At 41.2% G+C, this 26,542-nt stretch overlaps 1 protein-coding gene across 2 annotated transcripts in view; it reads left to right on the top strand.

Moving 5' to 3' along the window:
* The window catches only part of MTHFD1L (methylenetetrahydrofolate dehydrogenase (NADP+ dependent) 1 like), a 158,315-nt gene that overhangs the window by 80,197 nt on the left and 51,576 nt on the right, over nucleotides 1-26,542 (top strand). For both annotated transcript variants that reach the window (XM_075748402.1, XM_075748403.1), the window contains exons 21-25: nucleotides 8,733-8,872; nucleotides 10,578-10,619; nucleotides 11,719-11,819; nucleotides 12,217-12,394; nucleotides 25,760-25,867. In XM_075748402.1, coding sequence (XP_075604517.1) covers nucleotides 8,733-8,872; nucleotides 10,578-10,619; nucleotides 11,719-11,819; nucleotides 12,217-12,394; nucleotides 25,760-25,867 — 569 coding nt within the window. The remainder of the gene's footprint in view (nucleotides 1-8,732; nucleotides 8,873-10,577; nucleotides 10,620-11,718; nucleotides 11,820-12,216; nucleotides 12,395-25,759; nucleotides 25,868-26,542) is intronic.

Genomic DNA, 26,542 nt, shown 5'->3' with positions numbered 1-26,542 from the left:
GCTCTCCAGCTGAGCTCTCAGGATGGTCTCATAGAGTAATTTACAGCCTTTGCGTCAGATGTTTCACTGGGCCATTTTTTCGCCAAGACAAACCGTGAGTGCAGTGCAATACTCTTCTTCCTGGGGATACATGGCAGGAGATGCCCTTTTCCATGAATTTCTAAACCATTGCTCAGTAGTTTTGTCAAGAGTAGTGGTGTTGGTGTCCCCTCCCAGGCCAATCACAAAGGGAAGGCATTCTGTCTCCTAGCAAAGATTAAGTGGAATGAAATAAGACCAGAACCTGTTCCTCCTCCTAGAAGGAGGATTCACTACATGTGTACGCCAAAAAGACAGTGCCTAAATCATGGGCAAAATCATTATCATAATAAGCAAGCACTCCCTAGGATTTTAGAAGGACAGAGTGGGGAATACTTCTCAAAACGTGTGCCTTGGTAAAGGGTCTGAGGGAGTTTTAACAAGGCGGCAGCCCAAGGCAAATACTTGCACACATTATGGGGTAGGCTTACGCTGCTGTGATTGATGATTCCGTGCCCGGCATGCCTCGGGTGATTGCGCCAAGTGACAGGAGCATTGATCATCCTGATTCAGCAGCAGCTTTTTGTGGTGTGGCATCCGCCGTAGCCTCAGCTGCCACCACTCTCCCACTGTCCATGCGCAGGCGCTTTTGTTTTGTGATGAGAACAAGGAGGAGCCCCTGTGACTGGCAAGGTGACTTCCTGGCCTTGCCACCTCTCGCAGCTGTGTCCATCTGAAGGCATGCAGGAGTGCCTGAACACAGCAGCACAGTGTGGTGCTGGTTGGTTAAATTGATTTTGTCTCGGAATTGTGAAAGTCTCTGAGGGTACCTTGTATAGCTACAAAAAATTATGTATTTGGCATTCGCTGTCTGTATCATCACTCATTGCCCGATTGTATTTCTGCTGGTTGTTAGAATGTATGTCATCTTCTAGGGCATGTGCCGAAGTGGTGTTCTGTCTCGAGAATAAGTTCCTTTGCTTCCCATCTTTCCTTTTTCATGAATCAGTGTGATGTGGGTGCCAAGGCAGGTATTACTTCATGGCCATTTGAAATAGGTAGAACATTTCCAGGGAGGAGATTTCAGGCTCTCTGCCTGCCTCTTGAAGTCAGTGTTTTCCATATGCTTGTAAAATGACTTCTCAAAGTGTGTTCAAAGTCCATTTTCCATAGCTCTTCCGGGGGAGCAGGAGGAGCCAAAACCTGAGAGCTCAATAGAAAGCAGATTCAGTTTGATGGAAGATGTATTTGTGGCAGGTGCTTCAGCCAACTGGATCTTTTAAAAGTGAAAGAAAATGGAAGTGTGGTAGTGAGATACCCAGAGAGAAACATGGTTTTGGTGTGATGAAATTTATTTTAAGCACTTAGGGTAATAGTGTGGGTACGATAAGTTAATATAATCCTTGCAGTTGGGAATTGTAGAAGAACGGCCTTAAATGAAGATCCATCAGTGCTGCTGTTAATTATTCCTTCCACACAATTCAAAAAAAAAAGAAAGTGGTGAGGTTTTAATTTTCTAATTACCAGAAGGCTAATAATTCTTTGCCAAAGGCCATGATGATCTCTTAAGTATGAGATAATGTAATTGCCTTATTCCTGTGCCATTAATTGTGCTCCATTTTAAAAACGTGGTCATCTGTCTTATGAGCAAATGATACTGTTCCCTCAAAGGAAACGTGCTTTGAATGGTAAAAGGATGCAACCTAAAATTCACAGTTCTTCTGTTTGACTTTTTCTAGTTAATATTGTAGCAGAAGGAGGTTAGAAAAGGGAGAACTGTGTATATTTGGTTAGTGTATTCAGCTATGCATTACAATTCATGTCAAGGTCCAATACTTAGCCTATGAATTATGTGTCTTTACATGATTATAGGGCACAGGAGTTAAGAGAAAGTGGCTGTAAAACCCAGCAGGTTTAGCAGAGGAATTCAGAGAAACATGTAGCCCGTGAAGCCACATACAGCTCACTTTATTTCTATTAGAATGAATTGTTTGTGGTTTGTAAGACATCTTCAGGTTTTTAATCTCTAGTAATAAATCTAAATAATGAGCTCATTACTAGTGAGCTGTGAGAAGATGTCAAATTTTACATTCGAAATACCAGAGTATGGTTTGACAAGGTGGCTAGGGATGAATTAACAGTTTGCCACTGTGGAAATGTGCCTCCCTTCCCTTGCTTCTACTTGTCTGCTTCTGCTGCTTGTTTGAACTTGTTCAGACACTTGTCTGGTCTCACTCGAGCTGATTCAAATCTAAGGCAGTGGAAAAAAAAATATTTTTTTTTTGTTCTGTGTTTTTCTGTTTGTTTGTTTTCTGGTTAGCAAATTCTAGCAGTTTACCTTCCAATTAGATGAGTGCCAAAACCTGCTGGAAGTCTGGGGAGCCGGGGAGAAAGGTGGAGGAATTCAGAGGGCACAGGAATTGCCCTTTCAGCAAGGCAGCGTGCTCATTTGGTTCAGCCACAGTGTCAAACCATGCCCTAAATTGGTGCTTTGTAGGCAGGAATTACTGCGGTTGCACTGCTGTATATTTTCAAGGAGGGGAGGCAAACCGAGCTGTGGAGATGTGCGGAGCATGCTTTCTGTCACGCAGTGCCACTCCTGTCAGCTCCTGGAGTTTTCACTCTGATTTCCCCCTCTGAATTTCAAATCCGACATACACTTATAAGCAGGCCTGTAAAACGCACGAAGAGGAATTGTATCCTTAATTGTGAGAGAATCGAGATTTAAGAGTTATATTCAGCTGTCTGGCTTGTAGTAAATAAAGTGAACTCTGTGCTAGTTTTTTGTCTCTAGTTTGGGAATAATCAGTATGAGTCATTGTGCCTATTTGTTTGTTTAATGTATGGGATGCTTGTGGAAGGTTAACGGCAATTGGTATTTATAGCGAGTAACTGTGAGGGGTTATGCTGTAACCTTTAGTTTCTCATTTAAAGCTGCTCTGCTTTTCAATGGTAAAATTGATCTCTTATGGAGAAAGAAATGTTTCTGAGCAAAACATTGAAATAGCAGGGTCCCAAGGGAATCAGCACTTAGATGAAGCGTATTCATGGGAGCTGAGGTCCCCGTGCAGCCCTCGCTGCGGGGAGGCAGGGTCAGTTGGCTGAGGCCTCTTTGGAGGAAAGCAGCGTGAATTGAACTGCTCCTGTCCTGGGGTGTGATGGCAGGGTACTTCAATGTAAATCTATTTTCAGCTGACATATTTTGTTTCTGTGGAGAACTTGAAAATTTCTAGGAGGTTTTGTTGGGTTTTTTACCTCCAATGAAATTTGTATTAGGAGAGGTCTCAAGCACTAGAGCTTGAGTATTGCAGCTTGGAGGGTATGCCAGCGGAACCAGAAACCAGGCATTTATAGCGTGTCTCTCTGGGGGTGCTCATGCAGGTGGGCTGCTCTCTGTCTACATTTGGAAACACTTCCACACAGAGAGTCTCAAGTGAATAGTAATCTACTATTGAACATAACTTCAGATAATCTGCTTTCTGAGAATAGTGTTTATTTTGGTCAGGACTTCTTATGGAAGAAAACCCATTAATAGCTGTTAGAAGTGTGATCCTTTTGGCTTAAGAAACCAGGACTGCCGTATGGGCTGGTTCAGTCAAAAGTGTTTATTGATTGGTGGTCAACAGTTGCAAACCTCCAGTGCCTGTACCTCTACAGAACACATACTGCCCTGGCATCTTTCTTTAGCAAAGGGTGAGAAGTATCTGTAACCTCCAATGAGGAGGTAAAAATTTTGATGGCCAATGCAAGCTATTTTCTTCGTGGCATGAAAAATGTTCAGCCTTAATATATGCATGTGTAGTTTTCTGCTGGACTTTGTGTCCAGTGGTGGTAGCAGCAAGTGCCTGTGCTGCATGCCATCTGAGAATGCATCAGAAGAAAAATGAACAGGAAAACTCCCTCTGTTAGGAGAGAGAGGGGAAAAAAGAGAAAGAAAAAAGAAAAAAAGTATCTGTTACATTCCAAAATCAGTCATAATAATGGAAGTTCACATCAGATAAATTGCCAGAGTCAGAATGGACAAACATCTGGTTTATTCATCCCTAGCTATACTAACAAAAATATGATATCCTGTTAGATAAATCACTGATCATCCTAGTTTATCTTGGCGGTTGTGCACCTTGGTATTTTTCACTTTAAAAAGAATGTATCAGTACTTTACAGCTAGTGTGCCTCCAGCTCCAGGTTCACAGTTCATGTGCTTCTGTGACTTTGAACTCTTCTTTTCCTGAGTTTACCAGCAGACAGCTGTACCAGAGCAGATATGTTTACATGTGGGGAGTAAATGGCAGCTTGCAGCTCAGAGTTTCCATTTCCTTTTACATTGTTCAGGAATCCAGGCTCACAATTCGTGTCCTAAAGTTTTGCCTCGTGTATGCATCTGACTTGGCCCCTTATAGTACAAATGTTTTATTTTGACATTGATTTGTTGATAGAAAGGGCTGACTAGGGAGAAGCTACTTTCACTAGAAATTACCCTCCGTTTACATTAAGTTCAATTGTGGGTGAAATATCTTTAAAAAAAAAATTCTAGACATCACTTGCTGTAAGGCTTTTAAGCAGTATGTAAATGTGAGGCTAATGTGGAACCACTTTATGCAGCTATAGCATGATAGATGTATTTTTAGGCAGAGAAAAATTGCATTTTATATTAAGCATGACGATGAAATCTGATTAGTTGCTTAAACCATGACACTGACTATTTAAGCTATTGTCATGCATAGGTGATAAAATATTCCCAGATGTGCTTGGCAAGGCAGTAATTCCACAATGAGGTTTTGGTAATTAAAAACAAGAAACAAAACCATCAGAGTGATTTGTTCATTCACCTGAACCCCCTGAAGTGGAATTAGAGACTTCAGTGAAGAGTATCAATTGTTCTGACTTTACACCACCCGACAGACTTTTCATCATCGCTGTTGCCTGATTCCATGTTTATGAGCTTTTCCTTCCCCTTTTGTACCTAATTTGGCTATTTTATGTTCTTGCTCTGAACAAAAACTATGGTTTATTGATATTTTGGTAGCTGAACTGAGTGAAGTAGACGTTATGTAAATGACCTGTATAGAAAGACCTATAGTAATTGTGTGTTGTGTTTTGCCTACTGTTGTTCTGAAACAAAGTTCCCCAGCTACCCTGATGTGTTAGAATGAGCCTAGCTTTTGGTCACCCTCACATGGATCTTTTCTGAGAAGAAATTATTTGAACATTTTGATGCAGTTTACTTCTGATATATGTGTGTATATTAATTGCTAGATTTGACCTATGGCCCACTATTAAAAGTAATATAATGGTAGTGCACTGCTGGTACATGAAATTTTAATTTTTAATCTTCATTCTAGTGTTCCTTGTGGTATTTGGGCTATAAAAGTGAAACATGAAGTCGAACAGCAGAGTATTCGTAGAATTAGGTTTTGCACTTTATATGACCACACAGTGAGACAGTCCAGAGAGCTGTACTCACTGAAAATTGCACTCAGAAAATAATCTTTTAGTGCTCGTCCAGATCATTGTCCAGTCTTGTCAGTGCAAGAAAGGGATCCAGAATGCAAAGCAAGGCCTAGGACCGTAAAATCCTTGATCTGGGTCAGCACATGTTGCCATGGGGTTGTGTTCTCAGGCGGGAAGTGCAAATCCTTGTATGTTTTCTATGAGCTTGCTAAGGCAAATCATTTACCTCTTTACTTTCATTAGAACTGCTATGTTTGTGGCCAGGAAATCAAAGCAAGCAGCTAATGTCATGCCAGCATCATCACATCTATTACAAACTCCCTACCTGCTTGCAGGACAGATGCCGGGTAGCAGGGATCCATGGGGCTGGGAAGAGGCTTTTGGGGAGGGGAGCTGTACCTGAGTAAAGACTCTGTGTAGGCAGGTAGTAGTGGTTGCAGCATAAACTTTCCTTCAGTTGAGGTACAGCAGACCATATCTGCTTAGGTAGATGTTTGTTCCCAAAAAATCTTCATCAATTCTGTAACTGCCTGCTGTTGACAAACCATGTATGAGAAATGATAACCAAAATAAATGAACCCATGTATGACTTTAAATTTCTGTTGTTACATTTAAAGTGATTAGCTGTTTTATCTCATAATCTCTAAATGCAGACTAGCTTGAAACCTCCCATTTGAAGTCTGTTTTTGTTTTTCATTGATGCTTTCATTTGAAAGCAGGAAACAATCTGAAAGTAATTGTATTAAATGTTTCAGCATAAAGATTTGAGAGTAATATGCCAAGCTATTATATTTTATCTTCTCACTGTTCCTCAGAGGAAATAAAATGGAGTTGGCAACTTTCATCCAGGCGACTTTTCTACTACATCCTGTTTCCTTCCGCACACTGGAGAAAGCACCGGCATCCCTCTCTCTTTCCTCCACTTCAAATGAAGAAATCCCATTCTCCACGTTGTAACCCTCACTCTCGGTGAACACCGATGTTCTGTTAGCTTTTCAAACGTCGATATAGGATTTGGGTTGTATAGGCAAATGTGCGTTTTGCCCTCCGTATCAAAGGAAAGCATTACAAAGAATAGAAGAATATGCACAGCTACCCAGATACGTGCCCCTGCGCAGCTTTCCTGGGCATTTGCCCTGGCTGCTTAGACTGCCTGAAGGGTGTTGAGCACATCCCCGAGAGCACCAAAGTGCTGCGTGTGCTGTTGTTGAGCTTGCCGGAAGGCTGAAATCTCTGCTTTTCTCTCACTGAAAGGTAGACTTGCACTCCCCCTTTGTCTAAGGGAAACTGACCCTTGAAAAGGCTTGGCATGAAAAGGATTAACTCCCTGGAAACTTTGTTTGGAAATGTTAGAAGGCCACTATGTGTATACGCTGGCAATCTCTGTAAGAGACAAATTATTTTCCCACCCTCTCAAGTACTTGGTAGTTTATCTGTTGTTTATATTAAAGATTGATCGTGGTTATATATTCCTGACTCAGAGTTCTCATTAATCACACTGTGCCACATAAGAGACTGGGGAAGAAGAATGGGGGTTACTGGAAAGCAGACATGTGATCCCTGGCTCTGCTTTTAATATGACTTATCCCGACATTGGCTTTGTTCCTGTGAATGATTGTGTTTGTGTAAACCTTTTTTTTTTTTTGTTTTTTTCTTTTTTTTGTTTTTTTTGCTTTTTTTTTGTTTTTTTTTTTTGTTTTTGTTTCCATGTTTGGTATGTCTGTTTTTCTCAGGGCTATTCAGAAAAAAAGATAATACATTTACTACAATGATTTTGGAGCATGTTAATCATGACACTTGCCGTGTTACTCTCTCAAGAGGTCCTTGCTCCCCCTGCATGCCCACCCCCTTGTTTGCTTGCTTCCTCCCCCAACCCCAGCAGCCATTTCCTCCCCCTGAGCAGAGCCACGCAGGCAATTGTTTCAGCCTGTGCAAAGCGAAGGGGTGGAAAAGGACCAGTGGGGTGAGGACAAATGCGCAAAGGCTGGGACTTCCTAAAGCACGTTGGCTGCCAACAGAGAGAGACTTTCTCCCACAGCAGCAGAGCTGATCTGCACCTCCTCCTCCTCTTCCTCCTCCTCCTCCTTGACCCTGCTGAAGGTTTCCAGCCCCAGCATGTTCAATCAGCTGTTTGTGGCCCCCTTCTGAGCATTGGAGTCAAAACTGCTGATGAGAGGGAGAGAAAGAAAAGGGAATTTACTAGTTTTTGCAAGCTGCTTGGGGTTACGGGGACATGTTAGCAGCCCTGCTTGGAGTCAGGTCCAGGAGCCTCTGGAGCAAGCGATTTTTTTTTTTTTTTTCCCCACCCTGACTTGTTTGGTTAAAAGTCCCTTCACATCTTCCAGAGGCATGCGTCGATCCCAAGTCTTCAGTGTGTTCTGGAGGAAAATAGTTACACTGGCAAATTTTCAACCAACAGGAGATTTAATCCCTTGAATTTTTGAATTGCTGTGTGCTTGTGTTTGTCTAATAAAAATAAATTATTTGGATTTTTAAAGAAGCAATTGAAATAATTGATATTCGACAAATCAGAGCACATTAGCTCTGAAGAGACTGACATCGTTTAATACAGATTATCTTCTCTCTTATTTGTAGCTCTGCTAAAAATACTTTGCCAGGACATATCCTGCACAATTTTTTTTTTCCTGAGTCACGTTAAATTAATGTCTGACTTCTTTGGTGCAAAGTCCTATTATAGAATTCACTGTTTAAGAGTATCTTCAACACTGAGACATGACTGTAAATTATATTTTGTGTTTGTAATTAAACATCTGCTCCACAAAGGCAAGAGATGATCAGAAGTTCTGCAAACCTAGGAGAATTTAGGTCCATTAATTATGATGAAGGCACATCTTCAGTGAAATCAAGGGACGAGGAATAATGTAGGGAAGTCTTAGATCTGTAAGAGTTTTAAACATTTTCAATAAATAAAATTACACAGAAATAGCTATTTTAGAGGACTAGATGTTTTTAAAAGACTTTGATTCCAACTAATTTGGATTGCTTGGGGTTTTTTTTCCCCATGTGACTACTTTTGATGACATATTGTACATATCAAGAATAAGAGAATTTATTTCTGAGTTGGGAATAGTTTTTTTAATCAGACTCAGTAATGTAAACAAATCTCTATTTGAAAGTTCATTCAAAACTGAGTACTGGTGTATATTTAAGTGCACTGTATGCTAAAGTAGAAATATCCCCCAGTGTTTAACCGAAAGCATGTTTTATGTGTGGTTTTGTTTTGTTTTTTTAATGTTTAACAGTAACTGAAGCTGGGTTTGGTGCTGACATCGGGATGGAGAAATTCTTCAACATCAAATGCAGAGCCTCTGGCTTGGTTCCCAGTGTGGTTGTGCTTGTTGCTACAGTGAGAGCTTTGAAGATGCATGGTGGTGGGCCAAACGTAAGCTTTTGCACCTTTCTTGAAAAATAAAATTGTTGCTAATATTTGAAATAAGTAAAATATCTTGGTTTAAGCAATATTGGGGGTAGCTTACAGGGCAGTATTTAGATATCCCTAATATATGAGGGATATAGATGTTACCTCCAAAGCTAATGCAGGAATGGGAAGGCACAAATGAAAGAAGAGGGATGAAAGAGCTCTGAAGTAGTACTAAATCTTGCTGAGGCAGGGAAGTTTGTTTGCATGAAAAAAAAAAAAACAAAACCAAAACCTATAATATGTATATATATTCTTTCCCCTGCCTTTTGAAATAGAGTTTGTTAAGTGCACTGAAGTAGTCACAGGCTGGGAAAGTTGGCAGCTGAGCAGGAATGAGAAAAGTTGGGGTTGCAGTATGTGAGCGGAAGTAGGGAACATTGTTAGTGAAGGTTTTGAGATTTCCCTCACTGCAATAATAGGAACCCCTTCTGTCCTTTTAATCTGCTCAAGTGAATTCCCTCAGGGATGCTAAGGTAACTAATAAAATTGTACAAGTGTTTTCCCAGTGTACCGAAAGTCACCAGCGTATCATTTTTTTGCTGTTTAAGCCACGAAGAGACTTGGACAGATTACTGATTGTAGAACTACTCCTCAGTCATACAATCAGATTGGACTCTGCTAGCCAAGCAGACAAACACTTAACTCCTAAAACCGCTTTCATCTGCCCAGCAGCATGCAAGTGAGTGATGCTGCTGGGGAAACAGTCTAACTGGGTGAAAATACCAGACCTGCTTCCACAGCCACAAAATTTTGGAATGCATGGTCTCCCTTGCAGCTAGTCATTTCTTAGAGCTAAAGCTGTGCTGTCCTTTTTCAGTCTTTCAGGTTGACATAATTATAAAACTTTCTATCATTTTTGTCCACTTCTAATGCAAGCTTTCATTATTTTTAATGATATTCCTCCGTGTGTATCAAGGCAGGTATATTGTCATGTGTGTTATCATTCAATCTAGCAAAAATAGGACTTAAAAATGTCTTAATAACTGTCTCTATTTCTGTCTGATCTGTGTCTTTAGAAGCATAAAGCTTTCATTTGTTTACATAATGCATCATAGAGACATGTGGAGTACCAGATACTTTTATTGGGAGGTTAACTGTAAAATGGACCAAGACCAATCCTTGAGACAGAAGTGTCTGAGTCCAGTGCCTGGGATCAATTCATGTGGTCGTTGAAGACTCAATGTAGTGTCCTGGTGGTGCTCTTTGTATACCTTTGCGCTTTCCAGCAAAGTAAATTACTTGCATGCAGTTCCTTGCAAAGGGCAGTAATCACAGGAATCCCCAAAATTGCGTTCCTCTTCTAGTCATCTATGTTACTGTTAATCCTTCAGCCAGCTGTTGGAGGTTGCTGTCCATTGTCTTTGCACTGCTGGTGCATTATTAAGCATGTAGAATGGGATCCAATTACCTCCTCTCTAATAAATCTTTTACAACTAGCTGCTGAGTCGCTACCTGTATCTTGCCACCCAAATAAATACAATAGGAAATGTTGCTATTCTTCGTGTACTGGTGTGACTTGGAATAAAACAGAAGCTGCAGTCAAGCTATGATGTGTGCAATGTATGTGCTGACTGGCAGTATAGAAAGTAAGCAGAAATGCACTTCTGACCATTTAGAATTATGACAAGTGTCAATCTGTGATGACTTTGATTGTTTATTATTCCAGGTAACTGCTGGTGCCCCCTTGAAGAAAGAATACACAGAAGAGGTAAGAGGAACTATTCTAAAACTTTAGGAGAAGTTTTGTTGTTTTTTTTTTTTCAAAGGGACAAAATAATGTGGTGTATGGAGAATCAGAACTTCTCATTCGTCTGGCTGGATAGTGTGCAGCCTCAGGTTTGACAATAGCATACGCTAATGCTGACATTCAGTGAACACCTTTAACAGGCATTGCCAACACACAAAGCCATCTCATCTTCCCCCAGCCACTCAGTGTTATCCCTCTTGTGTGTGCTATGTGTGTGATTGCATGGTAGATTGTACTGAGGAACTGAGCTAGCTGAAAAATAACTTTTTTTCAGGAGTTTTCCCAGGACCACTAAGTTTTCAGACTGATCAGCTCTTCATTCCAGTCCATCATGCAGGCATTTATGGCAGCACAAGAGCAGAGTGGTGCAGGGGGTCAAAGACACTCCCTGAAATTAATGATAGCTTAACCTGTTCATTAAACAACAGGCTTAATCTGTTTTCACTTCACATCTGGTGTTGGATGTCACTCTTCAAACAAGAGTGGATTCTACAGGCTAGTTTTCTTTGTCTCTTCGCTGAAGACAAACTCTGGTCTTTTGTTTTTATCAGGCTAAGGATATGTGTGTTGTTGCAATTAAGACAAGGCCTGCAAAGGGTGAGGTAAAAGAATAAATAAGGAAATCCAGTAATGTGCTTTTATCTGGGATATGAATGTATATATAGATTAGACTACGCATCTAACACATCTGTATGTCAAACCCCACCCCACTACTGTAGTTTGTTTATAAACTTTGCAAAGAAGAGACTAATGACCCTTTCACAATCATGACAGGCAACCAGTCATCAGCTGCACTGTGTTCATGTGTCCCAGAAAAGAGCAATACTTTCATGTACAAATTTTGGACACTGCTTAGTTACTTAAATACGTATGTTACTTATTAATTGAAATAAGAATTAGTAAGATAAATGCCAAAATATTTTTGTCTGGAAGCATTTTACTTGCCTGCAGCTGTCATGATCAGCGCTGTTTATGTTCAGTTTCATTTATGGAAAATTCTTTGGCTGGAGAAGACTTGATGTATCTTACCATTTCCATTAATTTTTATTTAATTGCACAGAACCTCCAGCTGGTAGCTGATGGCTGCTGTAATCTACAGAAACAGATTCAAATTACTCAGCTCTTTGGAGTTCCTGTTGTGGTTGCTCTAAACGTCTTCAAGTAAGTCTATTCTTTCATTACGCTTGTGAGTAAATCCACAGTTCACACTTTTCTTGGTTTTTAAATTAATCAGTTTTGGCATGAAGAAAAGAAGCTATTAAAGAATTTCCTTTTTTCATCACAAATATAAAGACCTTTAAATCCTTAGCTTATTCTTAAGGTTTTAAAACCACCAAAAAAAGTATATACTGTTATGGAAATATTAATCTTCCATGTTAATTAGCTATAACAATTAGGAAAAGTGTTCTTGAAATGTGTAAATGCGTATGCTCTATACAAATGCATTATGTATGTGGCACAACTACTACATAGACTTGTTTTCCAACTGCTAAGTATATAAGGTTGTAAAAGAGAACTAATTAAACAAAATAATGAGACAGAACTGTTTGGTTGGCAGAACTGACTCTCCTGCTGAGATTGATCTGGTGTGTAAGATTGCGAAGCAATCTGGAGCATTTGATGCTGTACCATGCAATCACTGGTCGGCTGGTGGTAGAGGAGCAGTAAGATTAGCTCAAGCTGTGGAAAAGGCAGCCAATCAGAAAAACAGTTTCAAATACCTCTACAGCTTGGAGGTAAGATTTCATCTTTTTTTTTTAGTGAACGCATGCTGCATCAGTGTTGGATTTAAAATGAGAAGAACGTTGCAACAAAGCTATCTAACATACTTGGAAAGGGGCTTGACTTGGCTTAAAATCACAAAAGCTGGAGAGAACAGTCTGTGGCTTGTCTAATCAGAGGAGCAGGATACTTGCTGGTAATGCTTGTTATTTAGTGCATTGAATGATGTTTCTGATACTTTCTTGTTTAACATAAAAGTACGTCTGTAGATGGAACATTCACAAATTATTGTGGAGACTTGCCACAAAGAACTCATAGTCATGATATTTATCCTGACAGTAAGCTAAAATGAAATACAGTTACTGTCTCACAGTCAGGGTATTGCTCCAGGTTGTAGCTCCCTGAAGCATTCACTCTCTGTACGAGAAGGATGTTAGAGGTAGCCTGTGCACGCTCGTGCTACACGTCTCCCCAGACAGGTCAACGCAGAGAAAAAGCGCTGCCTTTACCAGCACCCGCTTACACACCCACAGCCCTCAAATGAGCATGAAGAGCACAGGCAGCCGAGTCCTGCTCCTTCTCTGCTGCAGATCGGGATTGGAGTCTGCTATATGGTGCACACGATATCTGGGTCACTGCTGCTGTTGGCCTCAGATCCTCGGTGTCCCCAGGAGCAGCCTCCAGTGCCCCTGCCCTGCTCCAGTTGCTGGCACCAGGGCTAGGAGCCCCTGAGGGTCACGGCTCACTCCAGCTGCTGGCACACAGACCTCCTCTCCTGCACTCTATCGTTCATACATACACATCTAGAGCAGAGACCACACCCACACAGAAGGTAGTCAGAAATCAGATTTAATGAGAATATAGGACAGACTGTGGTGCTAAAGTACAGAGCTCAGTCAGGCAAGCTACTGACCAGATACCTTTACACTCAACTGGCCCCTTCTTCCCCTTTTCTCTCCATTTTCTCCAACACTTGTTCCTCTTCAATCCACCTTGATTACTCCCTTTCCCTGTCTTTGGTTCTTCCACTAAACATGCCCTAACAATCTTTACACATTCCCACAATGCCCTTCAGAAATCCCAGTCCCCAAATGCTCTTCCTCCTGAGTCCTGTGCTGCTGTAGGCAATTGCTCCCTTTCGTTTGCAAAGTTTTCCGATTAAAGAGTTTCCCCATTGACTCACCTTGGTGCATTTCACACCAAGGACAATGGTCTTATCCTTCCCCTTGGATGATCTTGGGAAACAGCCAATTCAGTGTGTTCTGATTTTCACCGATTAGGTTTTTCCACTGATTACATTACTAGGGTTCCTCCACCTATCATTGTTCCTCTCATCCTTGCTTGGGCTTTGTGTTTAATTTGCGTAGCCCTTAGATAATCTAACAAAGAATAGTGCAGTCCAAGTTTCAATCCTTTGTCTGCGAGAGATGGTGACTCTTTTTCCATGTCTTGGAGACTTGGTTATTACATTCGTCTGCAAGATAACAACGTGGCATCATGACCTGTGAAGAGGAGCAGCTTGCAAAGAAGGGCTGCTTGGGCCTCTGAAAGCACTCTGCTGGAGCAGCACCGTGCAGCTAAACATTTGGAGGGACGTATTGCCGAGAAGGTTATACAAATGATTTCTCCTGGCCATCCAAATGTGGGTGGGTTAAAATTTGGGCAGCAAAATAGACTTCTCTGGCACCAAGGAATCCCTTGTCAAATTTCAGATCCTGTGGCCCAGTGCTACTTGTTTCCTTAGAAAATGTTTGAATGCTATTTTTTAACAGCAGAACGTCAGCTTCATTCTTTTAAATGGCTGAAAGTTCGCGTTTTGATTCTTCTCGCCAGAAAAAACTTCAACCTGAGGTAGATATGCCCTACTGTTGTCTTTCACTTTCTCTCCTTCCTGATATGTACCTGCTGTCTGTTGCACCTATTTTATTTCTTCTTTCCACCTCCTCCACTGTCTTCCCAAATGTCAGTATTCCAGCCAACTCCTATTAGTATTAAACACTACCTTCACAGAATAGATGGAAATACCTTGGGAATATAAGTTCTGCGACATCTATTCAGGGCGGTTTGCCCACAGAACATTTTTACAGCCAAACAATGGACAATGTATCTGCCTTTCTGAGTTTGTCTCTAATGAGATGCTCTGGAAACTGAAGATAGCATTTTATAGGTTTTGCATAATAAAATGGGGGGAAAAATTTGTTCAGAAATAAGTGTACTAGTTCTACCCATGCGACACTTGTGTTACAGAGATAGCACATTAGTGTTTGACAAGTCTCATATTTAAGCTCTGATGTTACTGTATTTTATGTAGTTTACAATCTTGTGGTATGAATGAGTAGAAAGGATTGGTAGAGGTGGACTCTGCCTCTGTGAAGGAAGAAAATGAGATTGATTGCTACTTTAACGTCTTTCCCAGACACATCTTTTTGCGCTGTGTCGCATGAGCAGCATGATCTTAAGCACAAAGGGAATGAATCACATCTTTACATCAACTTAATATCCCGTAACTTAACACAAGTATTATAAGCCTGAAAAATATGTTGAAGGGATTTTATAAAAACATATAAAGAGTTTAAAATACTGTAAAAAAGTAAACTCATGCCAACAAAAATAGTAAAGTGTAAAGTTCAGGCTTCTGTTTCATTCTTACTGTGCAAAGGGATGGGGACTGAAGCAGTTGGAAGTAGGAGAGTGAAACAGCAGTGCTGTCACTTGTACGGTATGGTCGGTCATTTGGTCACTGGACCTACAGGGACATGGAGAAAAGCCACCTCTTCCAAATGAGACTGCCTAGATAATAATTAAGATTGTAATACAATTTTTTGATGTAGCAGTTTTGGGGACTGAATTCTACTGTTCAAAGGGATAACTATGGCAGAAAATTAAGAAAGGTAGCAAGATGGGATTCAGACAGATGATTTCTCTCCGTCATTGTGCGTAAAGGGGATGTAAGTGAAAGGATGTAGTTCCATCCCTCATCTTTCCAGTGACCGCTGGATTTCACTGGTTACTTGAATAGTTTGAAGTCCTGGTTGCCTCAAGTTTGACGAGGTTTGTTGTGGTGGTGTTTTGGGTTTTTTTCTTTTTCTTTTCTTTCCCCTTTGGAACATCGAAGGTGGAAATACTCTGCATAGAACCACCACCACTTCATTAATGTCTCTGTCTTTATGAGATTACTCTACTCTTAACTTCACTCTATGTCTCCATTTAGCCCTTTGATGTCTGTGCATCTTATTTTCCTTGGTCTGTAAACCTTTATCAGAATTTACTTCCAAAACTGGCTATAACTAGAAGAACTTCCAACAGCAGAGAACACTGTAGCCATAATAGATTCATTCAACGTTTTGATGTTTTGTTAGAAATCATTACCCTGGGGGTTTAAAAACAAAGACCAAAACCCCTGTATGTAAAACTGGTTTAGATCCTTTTTTACTAGTTAGACTAAAGTTTGCAGCAAACTCTATTATTAGTATACAGTTGGTCATCTGGTTACAAGATAGTCCAGGTCAGCTGGGTTCTCTTGGTTTTTTTTCCAAATGGCACGCATCTCTGCAGTGCTTTATGTAATTTCCAAATGTATACCTGGAAGCAAGGACTCCCTTGAAAGTTGATTACAAATGTGCATAATATGAGAAGAACAAGAAAGTCTTTTCTGGATCTGTCAAATACCAGTAAAAAGTTGAGGATCACCTTTTTTTTTTCCTGAATCCTGAGCTATGTTTGTACATTTATACCATCTTGAGAGGTGATACCCAAGCATGTGCTGAATGAGTGATTTTAGACAGTGGCCACAACACAGTTGTGTCAGTTCAGGACTCAGGCTCAGCTAAGCGGTCCTGTTGAGTGTCATGGCAAACTAGTCTAATTAGAAGACTGTGCTAATGTAGTTATGTTCCTTGAAGCATCTCATTCAGTCTGTTTAAACTTCCTCAGGCGTCTCTACATGACACAGTGTTCTGTAGTCCCACTTTTAGGTTGCCTTGCAAGTTCTCTTTATATATTGCTCTAAGCAGACAAGCATTTGTTTTTATCCTAGTAGCTGATGCTTGTACTTTTTATTTAATACTTCTTGTTTCTATCAAGGGTTTGTTTGACATTTGGTATTCGATGAACGAACATTTTACAAGGGTTGAAATAAGAACAGAATAAGCTTCGAACATATTTTGAGGGCAGTGCGTATATGATTTTGGGACTGCATATGTGTGCCAGTGTCATGTCGTGGATCAAGTACAAGAAGTGACCTCTGACAAGTAACCCCAGCACTGTTGTCACTTTAACAGTGAAGAAAAGGATGCAAACAGATAGTGTACCATGAAATGCTTACAGTATTAGGAATTGCACAGGATGGGGAGGAGGGGGAGCAAGGAGCAAGGATGAGTTTTTATATGATAGGCTCCAGAGTTTATAACATAGTTTAGAAGATTATTGGCAGTAGTCGTCATAAATGCTATAGTAGTGTGTGGTTTTAATATGGCTTTTTGCCCCCACTGCACACTAACCTCTTTTATTTTACTGTTGAATTGGTTTCTTGCTGAGTATTTCTCTTTAGTGCTTGGAGGATGGGTTTGTTTTAAAGGCCTCCTGAACTCTCTATGAAATAATCTGTGCTTTTTTCTTTTTTAATATATATTCTTGCTACATATGGAAAATATCAAAATTTCAACTCTCTTATCACTGTTGACTTCCTTTCTGGGTTCACTTTTCTTGAAGTATGGGTCTTTAAGTCGCAGTGGAAAGCTATTACTCAAAATAAAGTTGACTGACCCATTAAAAGTAAGTTTAGATAACTAGGGGAGTATAGGAGAGGATGGAAACATAGGCATCCCATTCCCAAATTTCTCTGGCTTTGGTGCCTGTTCTTGGCAGGGGGGGAAGCTGTATTCCCCATTAATGCGTGCCTGGTGAGTAACCTGCCTTCTTTCACTATCCTGGTCTCCTCTCTTCTCCTGTGGTGAACTCTCCTGTGACTTACAGCAGACCTCCTCACCCTGGGGGAGGAATCATAGGTCTGAATGAAGGCAGGCACTAGTTTTTTTAAGAGGTGCATTGCTCCTTCCTGCAAGGCAGCTGGAGCTCAGTGGGCTAACACTCCGAGAGATGGAAGAGAGAAGGGCAGGCCTATGGCATGAGGCAGGATCAGCATATCTGGCCAGTTGGTGACTTAGCATTGTCCCCTTAAAAGACTGACGTGGTAACCTGACGGGTATGATTGAAAAGCCTCAAATCACCTAATTTATACTGCATTGGAAAACTCAATTGAAGAGTGTAAAGGTTGCAAAAGGGAGGGAAGAGAAGGGGTTGTTCCAGTCTTCCAAGTTTGTCGGATGACACCTTTTTTTTGCCAGTGCTCTGCCTTTAGGTAATATCATCGCAAATGAAAATATTTCCAGGTTGTACTGTGGAAGTTGATTACACAAATATTTTGACTGTGTGCAGTGAATTTCCTGGCCAGCCTGCAGAGCAAAGGAGAGCTTGCTCAGCTTGGGGCCATCCACTGGGACCAAGGCTGAGTAGCAGCACGTCGCAGGGAGGCATTTGGGCAGTTAGCAGCCTCAGCACTGGTAGTTTTCTTCCCCTGCTGGGAGCATAACAACAGCTTGGGCAAATCTGGAGCATCTGAAACCACAGTTGTGGCTGCCCCTGCCTCTACTGTGCTACGGCAGTATGGTGTGGGCTGCCACTTGCCTCATTTCTTCCAGTCTTAGCTTCAGCTGTCGGAGACAACGGGTCACTCAGCCACGTCTAAGGGTAGCATCAAAACAGAGAAAGCTCTGCCAGCAGTGCTTCTCTGTGTGTTATCTTCTCTTCCATCCATTGCCCATGGTCTCCAATAACAAGAAAGAGCTGTGGGTAACGAAGGAGGGAAGACACCAGTCATTGGAGGAGAAAGCTCCTTGGTGCAGTGTACTAGGAGGAGTGGCTCAAAGAGGAAGGCAGAGTCAAGAAGGACTCATGGGGCCTGGCTTTGAGGATGCTGACCTCCAGGGGAATGATCTAAGGCAGAGTGTTTTTCTTCATTTGTAAACTGGTCGTTTTTTCAATCTCAGTGTGATTGAAGGGCAGGGGAGGTGTCAAGGATATTTTCTGTTTTCTCCACTAATACCATTAAGCCACTAAGCCATGAAAGCCATCCATCATGTGTCTGCTGTCACATCCACCCAAGACACCTCTGTTCTTTTGCCTAGGAGGCACATAACTTCGGTGTTGTTCTTTATACAGCACAGTCATGTATGGACCCAATGGAAGGTCCTTAAGCACTGGTGGAGTAGGAATAAATAAAATAATATATGCTCCTTACCGAAACCTTTCCTAATAAACGATGGAGATCATTTCTCATCTTGAAATGGAAATGCAGGCTATGCTGCCCTCCAGGGTATGCTAGTCTTTAAACTATTTCCCCCCACCATTGCCACCTAGCAATGAAACCACATTAAAGAGGAATTCCCCAGGGCTGTACCAGCCTCTTCTCCCACTTCCGTCAAAGAGATTTCGGTGGAGTGCGGACACTTCTTTCGCTGAATTGGGTGTTCTAGGGTTGGAAGCTATCTTTCTTCCACTCCATCTCTTTTTTGTGGATGTAGGCTCTTGTCGGCACTGCACTTTTATGTTTGTTTTCATTATTTTCCTGTTCTTTGCGTGAAGCAATTTTCTTAGGCGCAGCTGGGGTTTCAAAGTTGGGGAAATGGAAAATAAATCTCTAAGGCCACAGGCTTAGGTGTTGATTCACAAACTGTTTAACTTGACTGAATATGCTTTTCCGCAAATTAAAAAACAAACTCTTGTCCCGTGCCAACAAAGGAAGAGGAGTGCTAAAGACTTGGGAATCCTTTTGTCAGCCACAGATCTTCTGGAACCAGAATATACAGATACTTTAATAAATGTGTTTTTATTTTATCCAGGGGAAAAGCTAGAAGTAGGAGTTCGAATGTGCAGAGTCAGCTATTGTTTTAGCACTGCACTCTGTCACCCCACACGGCACCTTCAGCCATACTCCCATCATGTGTTTTCATTTGGCAACCTTCCCAAGAAGAGAGATGAGTGATGTCTGCATACTGTTTCACTTAACCAACCAGCAATTCTTTATTATTGCTTTCAGTGAATGCATAAGTTAAAATTTTAAAAGTGCCACTGCCTTGAATTTTAAACTATTTTAAGAATTTCTGTTAAAACACAAGCAGCTTAGCAACAATAAACCCAGATGTTGGTGACCTCATAATTAAACTAGTGAGCTCATAATTAAAAATAGGCAGTGAGACTAAAGTGAATGTTTAAAGACCTTGAAGTATTAAATGTGTAAGTTACAAGTGAATAGTGCTCTTGTATATTCTCTGGTTAAATGCATGTTTTTCAGTAGAATCTTAAGTTTTCTGAGACAATGAAGTAGTTTTAAATATTTATGTTGTATAACTGTGAAGAGATCTTTTCAGACAGTGTTGCACTGATGGGCATTCATTTAAGGTATTCAGTTTAAGCTACATAACACCAGTGCTTCTTATAGTAGTGTGGCTTTGCTGCAACCTAGTAGAATGAAGTCTGACTATGGACTTACTGCTATTGACTCTGGCTTTTCAGAGACATTTTCTGTTGGACTCTATTTTGGTGAGGAAGTTAGGGGCGATGTTTAAAAGCAGAAGAACGGAGGAAGGAAATGAACAGGGATTGTCTTCAGCGGTCTCAGGGATTGGCTATGGGGGATTATAAACTTGAACCCCTTTCTCCAGTAACCAAAGAGCTTAAAGTCAGGTGTCCAGATTAGGGTGCAAAAGATGGGAATCCCGAGTACGATCCCAAGCCAGGTCCCTGGTAACTTGGACGTTTCATTTCACATGATACTGGCTTTTGGCAGCAAGACTGAATCAGTCTGCTGATTTCAGGAATCCCAGCCCAAGCCGAGTGTCCCTGCCCCAACTCACTGTTTCTGCTGGTACATTGCAGTGATCAGTTTTGAACAGTTTGAGCAATTCTTCCTGTAGAGATAGCATTTAAGCCATCTCTGTGTCTCTGCTTTATACTGGCTTTGCCTTCATGGTGAACTGGATGTGTGAACTGATCTGGGTTACAATAGCTTCTTTTCCCCCCCCCTCCCCCGGGTTATGTTTTAGCCTGGATCACTTTCTCTGGTATGTGCAGCTGCACAAACAGCGGTGCTGCCCTCTCAGTTGCGCTGGCACGTGGGTGAGCGTGAGCAGCAGAGGAAGGGAGGATGAAGGAGGGTCTGTTGAAGCTGGTCTGCTGTCTGTGGAAATCCTCATCAAACCCTACATGGAGAAATGATAATCCACAGTATGCTGTCATAGCTGAAGGAAGAGACGCAGAGTAAAGGAAATGTGAGGAACAGATAGCAGAAATGTATTAAATTACATTTTGGTAAAAACCTTGCTGCTGATAGTATTGGAAGAAGGAAGACTGTGTAATAAACAGCAGCAATTTGCCCTAACATCATGTCTTGCAAGGAGGATGGCCTGGAAGTAGCAGTATGGCTGAGTGACAACACTGGTGTGATGTCATCTTGGATAATCAATTCAGTCTTGGGAATGACAGGCTGTCCTCTTTATCAGTGCTGATTTCTTGGTTTAATTGTTCTCTGTCAAGTAATGGAACGTACAGCTACACAGATACTGGTTTTGTGAGAGCAGTTGTGCACTTTTGCTGTAGCACTTGTTATACTTTAGCCAAGGAGATAATCCTGTTTATGGTGTGGGTGCTTGGCAGCCTCAACAAGCACATGTGTTTGGGCTTGCCTCAGAAGCAGCATATGGCTTTGGTAGCTCTGAATTTGTGAGATTTCAGAAATGCACATTGTCTCTGGGAGGGCTGTGGAAATCGGTTGTTTCTTAGAGAAACACCAAAGCTACTTAACTGTTAGCAGGTATTTATACTGTGTGGCCCTGTAGCTCCTTCTCACGTTCAGTATAAATTTGCATTGAGTATTTCATGGAATCATTTTCTCAGGAAGCTAAAACTGAATTTGGAATGAATTCTCTGAAGCTGCCATAATCCTTCATCATTAGTACTAATACATAGTTGCATATCTATAAAAGTCAGCTTTTGTCTAAATCCATTCTATCTATTGTGTATCTGTCACCTGTTCTCTCCTTAAATGTACTTAGTTGTGAAACATTCAGAACCTTACATAAGGGAAATGAGAAGAGGAGCAGCTTTTATTGCCGGTCCTAAATCATAGAATCATAGAATGGTTTGGGTTGGAAAGAACGTCAAAGATCATCTAGTTCCAACATCCCTGCTGTGGTCAGGGACACACTCTACTAGACCACGTTGCCCAAAGCCCCATCCAACCTGGCCATAAACACTTCCAGGAATGGGACATCCACAACCTCTCTGGGCAACCTGTTCCAGTGCCTCACCACCCTAACAGTAAAGAATTTCTTCCTTATATCTATCGAAAGCTACGCTCTTTTAGTTTAAACCCATTACCCCTTGTCCTGTCACTACACTCCTTGATAAACAGTCCCTCACCATCTTTCCTGCAGGCCCCTTCAGGTACTGGAAAGCCGCAATTAGATCTCCCTGGAACCTTGTCTTCTCCAGGCTGAATAACACCAACTCCCTCAGCCTGTCCTCAAAGGAGAGGTGCTCCAGCCCTCTGATCAGCTTTGTGGCCCTCCTCTGGACTCGCTCCAACAGCTTCATGTCTCTCCTGTACTGGGGCCCCCAGAGCTGGACGCAGTACTCCAGGTGGGGTCTCCTGAGACTGGAGTAGAGGGGCAGGATCACCTCCCTCGACCTGCTGGTGATGCTGTTTTTGATGCAGCCCAGGATACGGTTGGCTTTCTGGGCTGCAAGCGCACACTGCCAGCTCATGTTGAGCTTCTCATCAATCAATACCCCCAAGTCCTTCTCCTCAGGGCTGCAAAAATCTTTTGTGCTTTCGATGCTTTCATTATCTGCACATTTTATAAATATCATTATCACCATAGCTGTCCACATAGTAGAGGTGCTGTGGAACCAAGCTGCTGTTCACAAGGGTGCATTGACACCCACCACGCAGACAGGAATTTTCATCCTCCTTTCACTGAGACTGTTCTACTAAGGGTCTGCAAACAGTTGCATTGGCGCAGCTGAAGGTGCCACTTTGTGAGTGGGAATGAACAACTGGTTCAGACAAAAAACTGAGAGATACACGAAATGACTTATTTTTCCTAAGTGCCTGGGATATATGGCTTCTGCTGGCAGATATTTGATCAAGGTGTTTAAGGTACAAATAGGTAGCTCACAAGGGTTTTAAGAAGAGCCTGGTATCAGCTGGACCAAAAATCAAACTAAAATCCCTCAGCGATTTAGGTACTTAGTACATCATGTCTCTATTTTTCAGCCCCTTTGAAATCAGCCAAGCACTCTTCCATACTTTACTAGGTATGGTGGATCCCTGTGCCCATCAGTGAGAGTATTTCCATAGTGAAGTCATCAGCAGTTTTGTTGAAAACCTAAAGCTAAACTTGCTCTTAAAGACCAGAAAAGAAAAAGTCAAGACTGTTCCTACAAATGTCTTGTAAACATCCAGGCTTCTGCTATGGCAAATGTGTAAAAAGTCTCTTGAATTACTAAAGCTTATTTTCTGATGAATACCATTAAGTTATTTTCAACCAAAATGAATTTGTATTTCTTGTGTAAAATATCAGGTGGCTTTGCTTTGGAAAATACTTCTTTAAGTTAAATTAAACCAAAATGTCCCAGCAGAATTACTTGATAACTGAAACACAGGAAACTTTTTAACTTGAAAGCTGTTACACAGTGATTCTAAATAGATAATCCCTTAAAAACCTCACTAAATACAAGGAAACAGGTGGATCCTTAGAATGGTGTAGTATATTCCTTTCCCTGCTCCTGCAAGGTCAGGAAGGAAGCATGTCTGAGTGCACACATGCACGGGCTCCGTTAATGTGTATGGAGCATCTGTGCCTCCCTTCTGGTTTCTACCTGAATTGGGCTCTGCCAGGACTCATCTGCCTGTGTCGTGAGATTAAATAGGATCAAACTCTCTGTCAACCATGCACATTGCCTCATCCGTTTGTATGCATGTGCCTTGCAAAAACGTGACGGTCTCAGAAAACCACTTTTGTTTGCCATTCGCACTCCTGCAACTGCTTCCCCGCTGTTGATTCTTCTGAGGTTACATTTGCAAAATTTGAGGTGTTGGTACTGGCCTGAAAAGTATCTGAAATTCTGGTTTAAAAAAACCCCAGACATAAATCCGTAGGGATACAGTTTGACTGTCCAGCTCAGACTCAGTCATGCAAGATATGACACGCATCCTGGGAGGAACAGAGTGCCACCGCTGCCATTAAGGCAGCCTGCTCTGATGTTAGCCAGAGCCCTGCTAGGTTTCGTTTGGAAACTACAGCTATGGTCGCTGGAAGGGGGCTGAGGGCATAGTAGTGATGCTGATATCAAATTAGCTTGAAATATTTTGACACAGATACAAGTTGAATCTAAATTAACATCTCCATCTCAATGAATTTACGAGGTTTAAGCAGAAAGCTGTTACATTTGATGTTGGTCTGCTGACAGTGGGGAGTGGAATTCCTTTTGCCTTTGCTGTTGCTGTTAGTCCTTGACTGCAAGCAAAGGCAAGTCAACTGACACGTTTTGCATTTCCTCCACTGTGTTCAAAACTGCCATGGGTATGAACGTATTTAATAATCAGCCTGAGAGAAGTTTCATCTCGTTGACGGCTATCGATGTCACTAAGTATTCCATTCAGCTTAATGCTGCTGTAAATTATATCCAGGATATTTGCAATGTGTTACCTCCAATCCTAATTTTATTTTTTTTTTACACTGCTTGGATTCCTATAAAAAGCCTAAAGTCAGGAACGTGACATCATTCCACCCAATTAAGGTGCAATAAGGATATAGTCAGCGTGTTCAGAAAGTGTCTTGTGGAACATCTTTAAACCTCACTTTGAAATTTCATAGCTGATGGGTGGATTTTATTTGAGCCTTAGTAGCTTTTAACTACCTCACATTTAAGCTACTTGAAAGTCTAGCAAGCTTCTTTTCTTGTGATGTCTCTGTTACTGGAATTCTTTATTAATGTAAAGGCAGACTATTTTGAACTTTAATTTTTCTAAAATTCAGTCATAAATACAAAAAAGGTCAGTCTGACACAAACCCTTCAACTGATGTATCTTTGCAGAAAAAACATTACTTCTAGACAGGCATTGCAAAAATGTGATTAACGGTGGAACTTCCTATAAATGCACCAGATACTGTTTTGTGAATACCAAACTCTTTCTTGCCTTTGTTGGAATAAAATGAAATACTTCTCTTTTGTGTTCTGGTGCTTTTTGTATTGTTTGAGATTACTGAGTCTTCTTCCCCAAGTGGTATCTCTTCAGGTTTTGTTCAACACTTCTTCCACATGTGTTGGTAATTAAATATGCTAGAGTATGCATTACTGGTGGGATGTTCCCTAGAGTATTGCACACATCTCTGGCCATCTGTGGTCAGCACTGAAGTAGCTGAACTGGTGGTATTCCTTCTTCCATCGTCCTTTTCCTATTGAAAGAAGTCAAAGAGGTTGGCTTGTTTAAAATAGGCTATAGGGGTGATAACTGCTGTCTCCAAGGTCATTCAAAATGAAAGGAGTGAAAAAGAGGAAAGAATTGTGTTCTCTAAATAAAGAAAAATGGTGGCACAAAAAGTAAATGCCTGATCTGACTAAAAAGAACTGTCTGCTGAAAATCTGTGAAAGGATTTCTAACAGCCTGAATGTAAAAGTCTGCATCTGTCTTCAAACAGAAGCAAAGTGCTTTACAATATCGATGCTGCAATTCAAAATACATGTTAGGAAGGACAGGAGGTGAGAATTTTAAAAAAAAAAAAAAAAAACAAACCAAAAAAAAAACCCCAAACATTAAGATCAAAAGAGCAGTGATGGGTCAGGAATTTTGTGCTACAGTTCCTTGCTTCTCAGAGGAACCTGGCTGCCTGCTACCTTGTCTTGTCTACTCATTGTATAGGTTATCTTTAGTGTGAAATGAAATTTATTTGTCTAGTGATCCCTGTTAACCCAGTGGAGCTTGCTTCCTTGTATTTGCAGTGTGCGTTAGATCTCAATTCTTAAAACTGCATGACAGTAGTTTTCTTCCCCCATTTTAGGCCAAAGTGTAAGCTCATGTTGTCAACTTTGTAACGCACAAATTATGCAGCTTCTAAATGATGGAGTAGCTGAAATCATGGTTGTAATTCATGTACCTGTAGCTGAACATCATATCCATCACCAGTGGTTTCATGCTTTGGCAAGCCTGTTTAACAAGGGTGATTCTAAATGAGAGATTCAGATTTCTCCCTCAGCAAACAAGATCCTAGTTTCTCTTGGCTAATGTTCATCCTTCTATTGTTTCCTTGTCTCTGCAGCTTCCTATTGTTGAAAAAATAAGGATTATTGCTCAGAAGGTGTATGGAGCTCAGGATATAGAGCTGTCTCCCGCTGCGCAGTCACAAGTCGATCGTTACACCCGGCAGGTAGGAACACAGTGAATTATGCCGTCAGGTACCTGCTGGATGAGAGTCTTAGGAAACCTCGGGGTGCAAAAGGTTCTCAGATTGGAGTGTTTAGTCAAGCTTTGCTAAAAGGCGTGAGCTTACCCATGGTGCTAAACCGTGGAGGTCAGTAAGGATTGGTTTAGATTAGATTAGATTAGATAGAACAGAATGGTTTTAACCTTGACAGCTATCTCCTGTAAGGTATATGTGGTGTCTGGAGTCATTCTGAGATTGTTGATGAAACTATGTACTTTCTATGCAGAGTGGTAATTTTGGGTTACTGCCTTAAATGTGACAACTGCACATCTGCAAATGTAGCAGCTAGTGAATGCGCCCGATTTTAGCATGAGTGTTCATTTGTACCTGCAAAAAATGAACTTTTGCAAACACAAAAAGACCTGTGCGCAGCTATGCTCATTAACAACAAAGCTCCCAATACTTGTAAAATCTTTTGTTTTCCTTCTGCTCATGTTATTTTCGAGGGGTTATAAATGCTAGAATGTAAAATAGATCACCACTCCTAAAGTATGTGGGAGTGGGCTTAGTTACAGTTTGAAAACAGTTTTGAAACCATGTGGAGAGGTGAATGTATTTTCTGTAATGTAATGGCTTCTGCACATAAACATGGCTGGAGCCTTTCTGTCAGAAAATAGA

The sequence above is a fragment of the Balearica regulorum genome, chromosome 3 (assembly GCF_011004875.1).
Source record: "Balearica regulorum gibbericeps isolate bBalReg1 chromosome 3, bBalReg1.pri, whole genome shotgun sequence".
In the NCBI taxonomy this organism is placed as follows: Eukaryota; Metazoa; Chordata; class Aves; order Gruiformes; family Gruidae; genus Balearica; species Balearica regulorum.
Note: the sequence above shows the minus strand (reverse complement) of the source record. Positions and strands in the feature narration are given on the sequence as shown.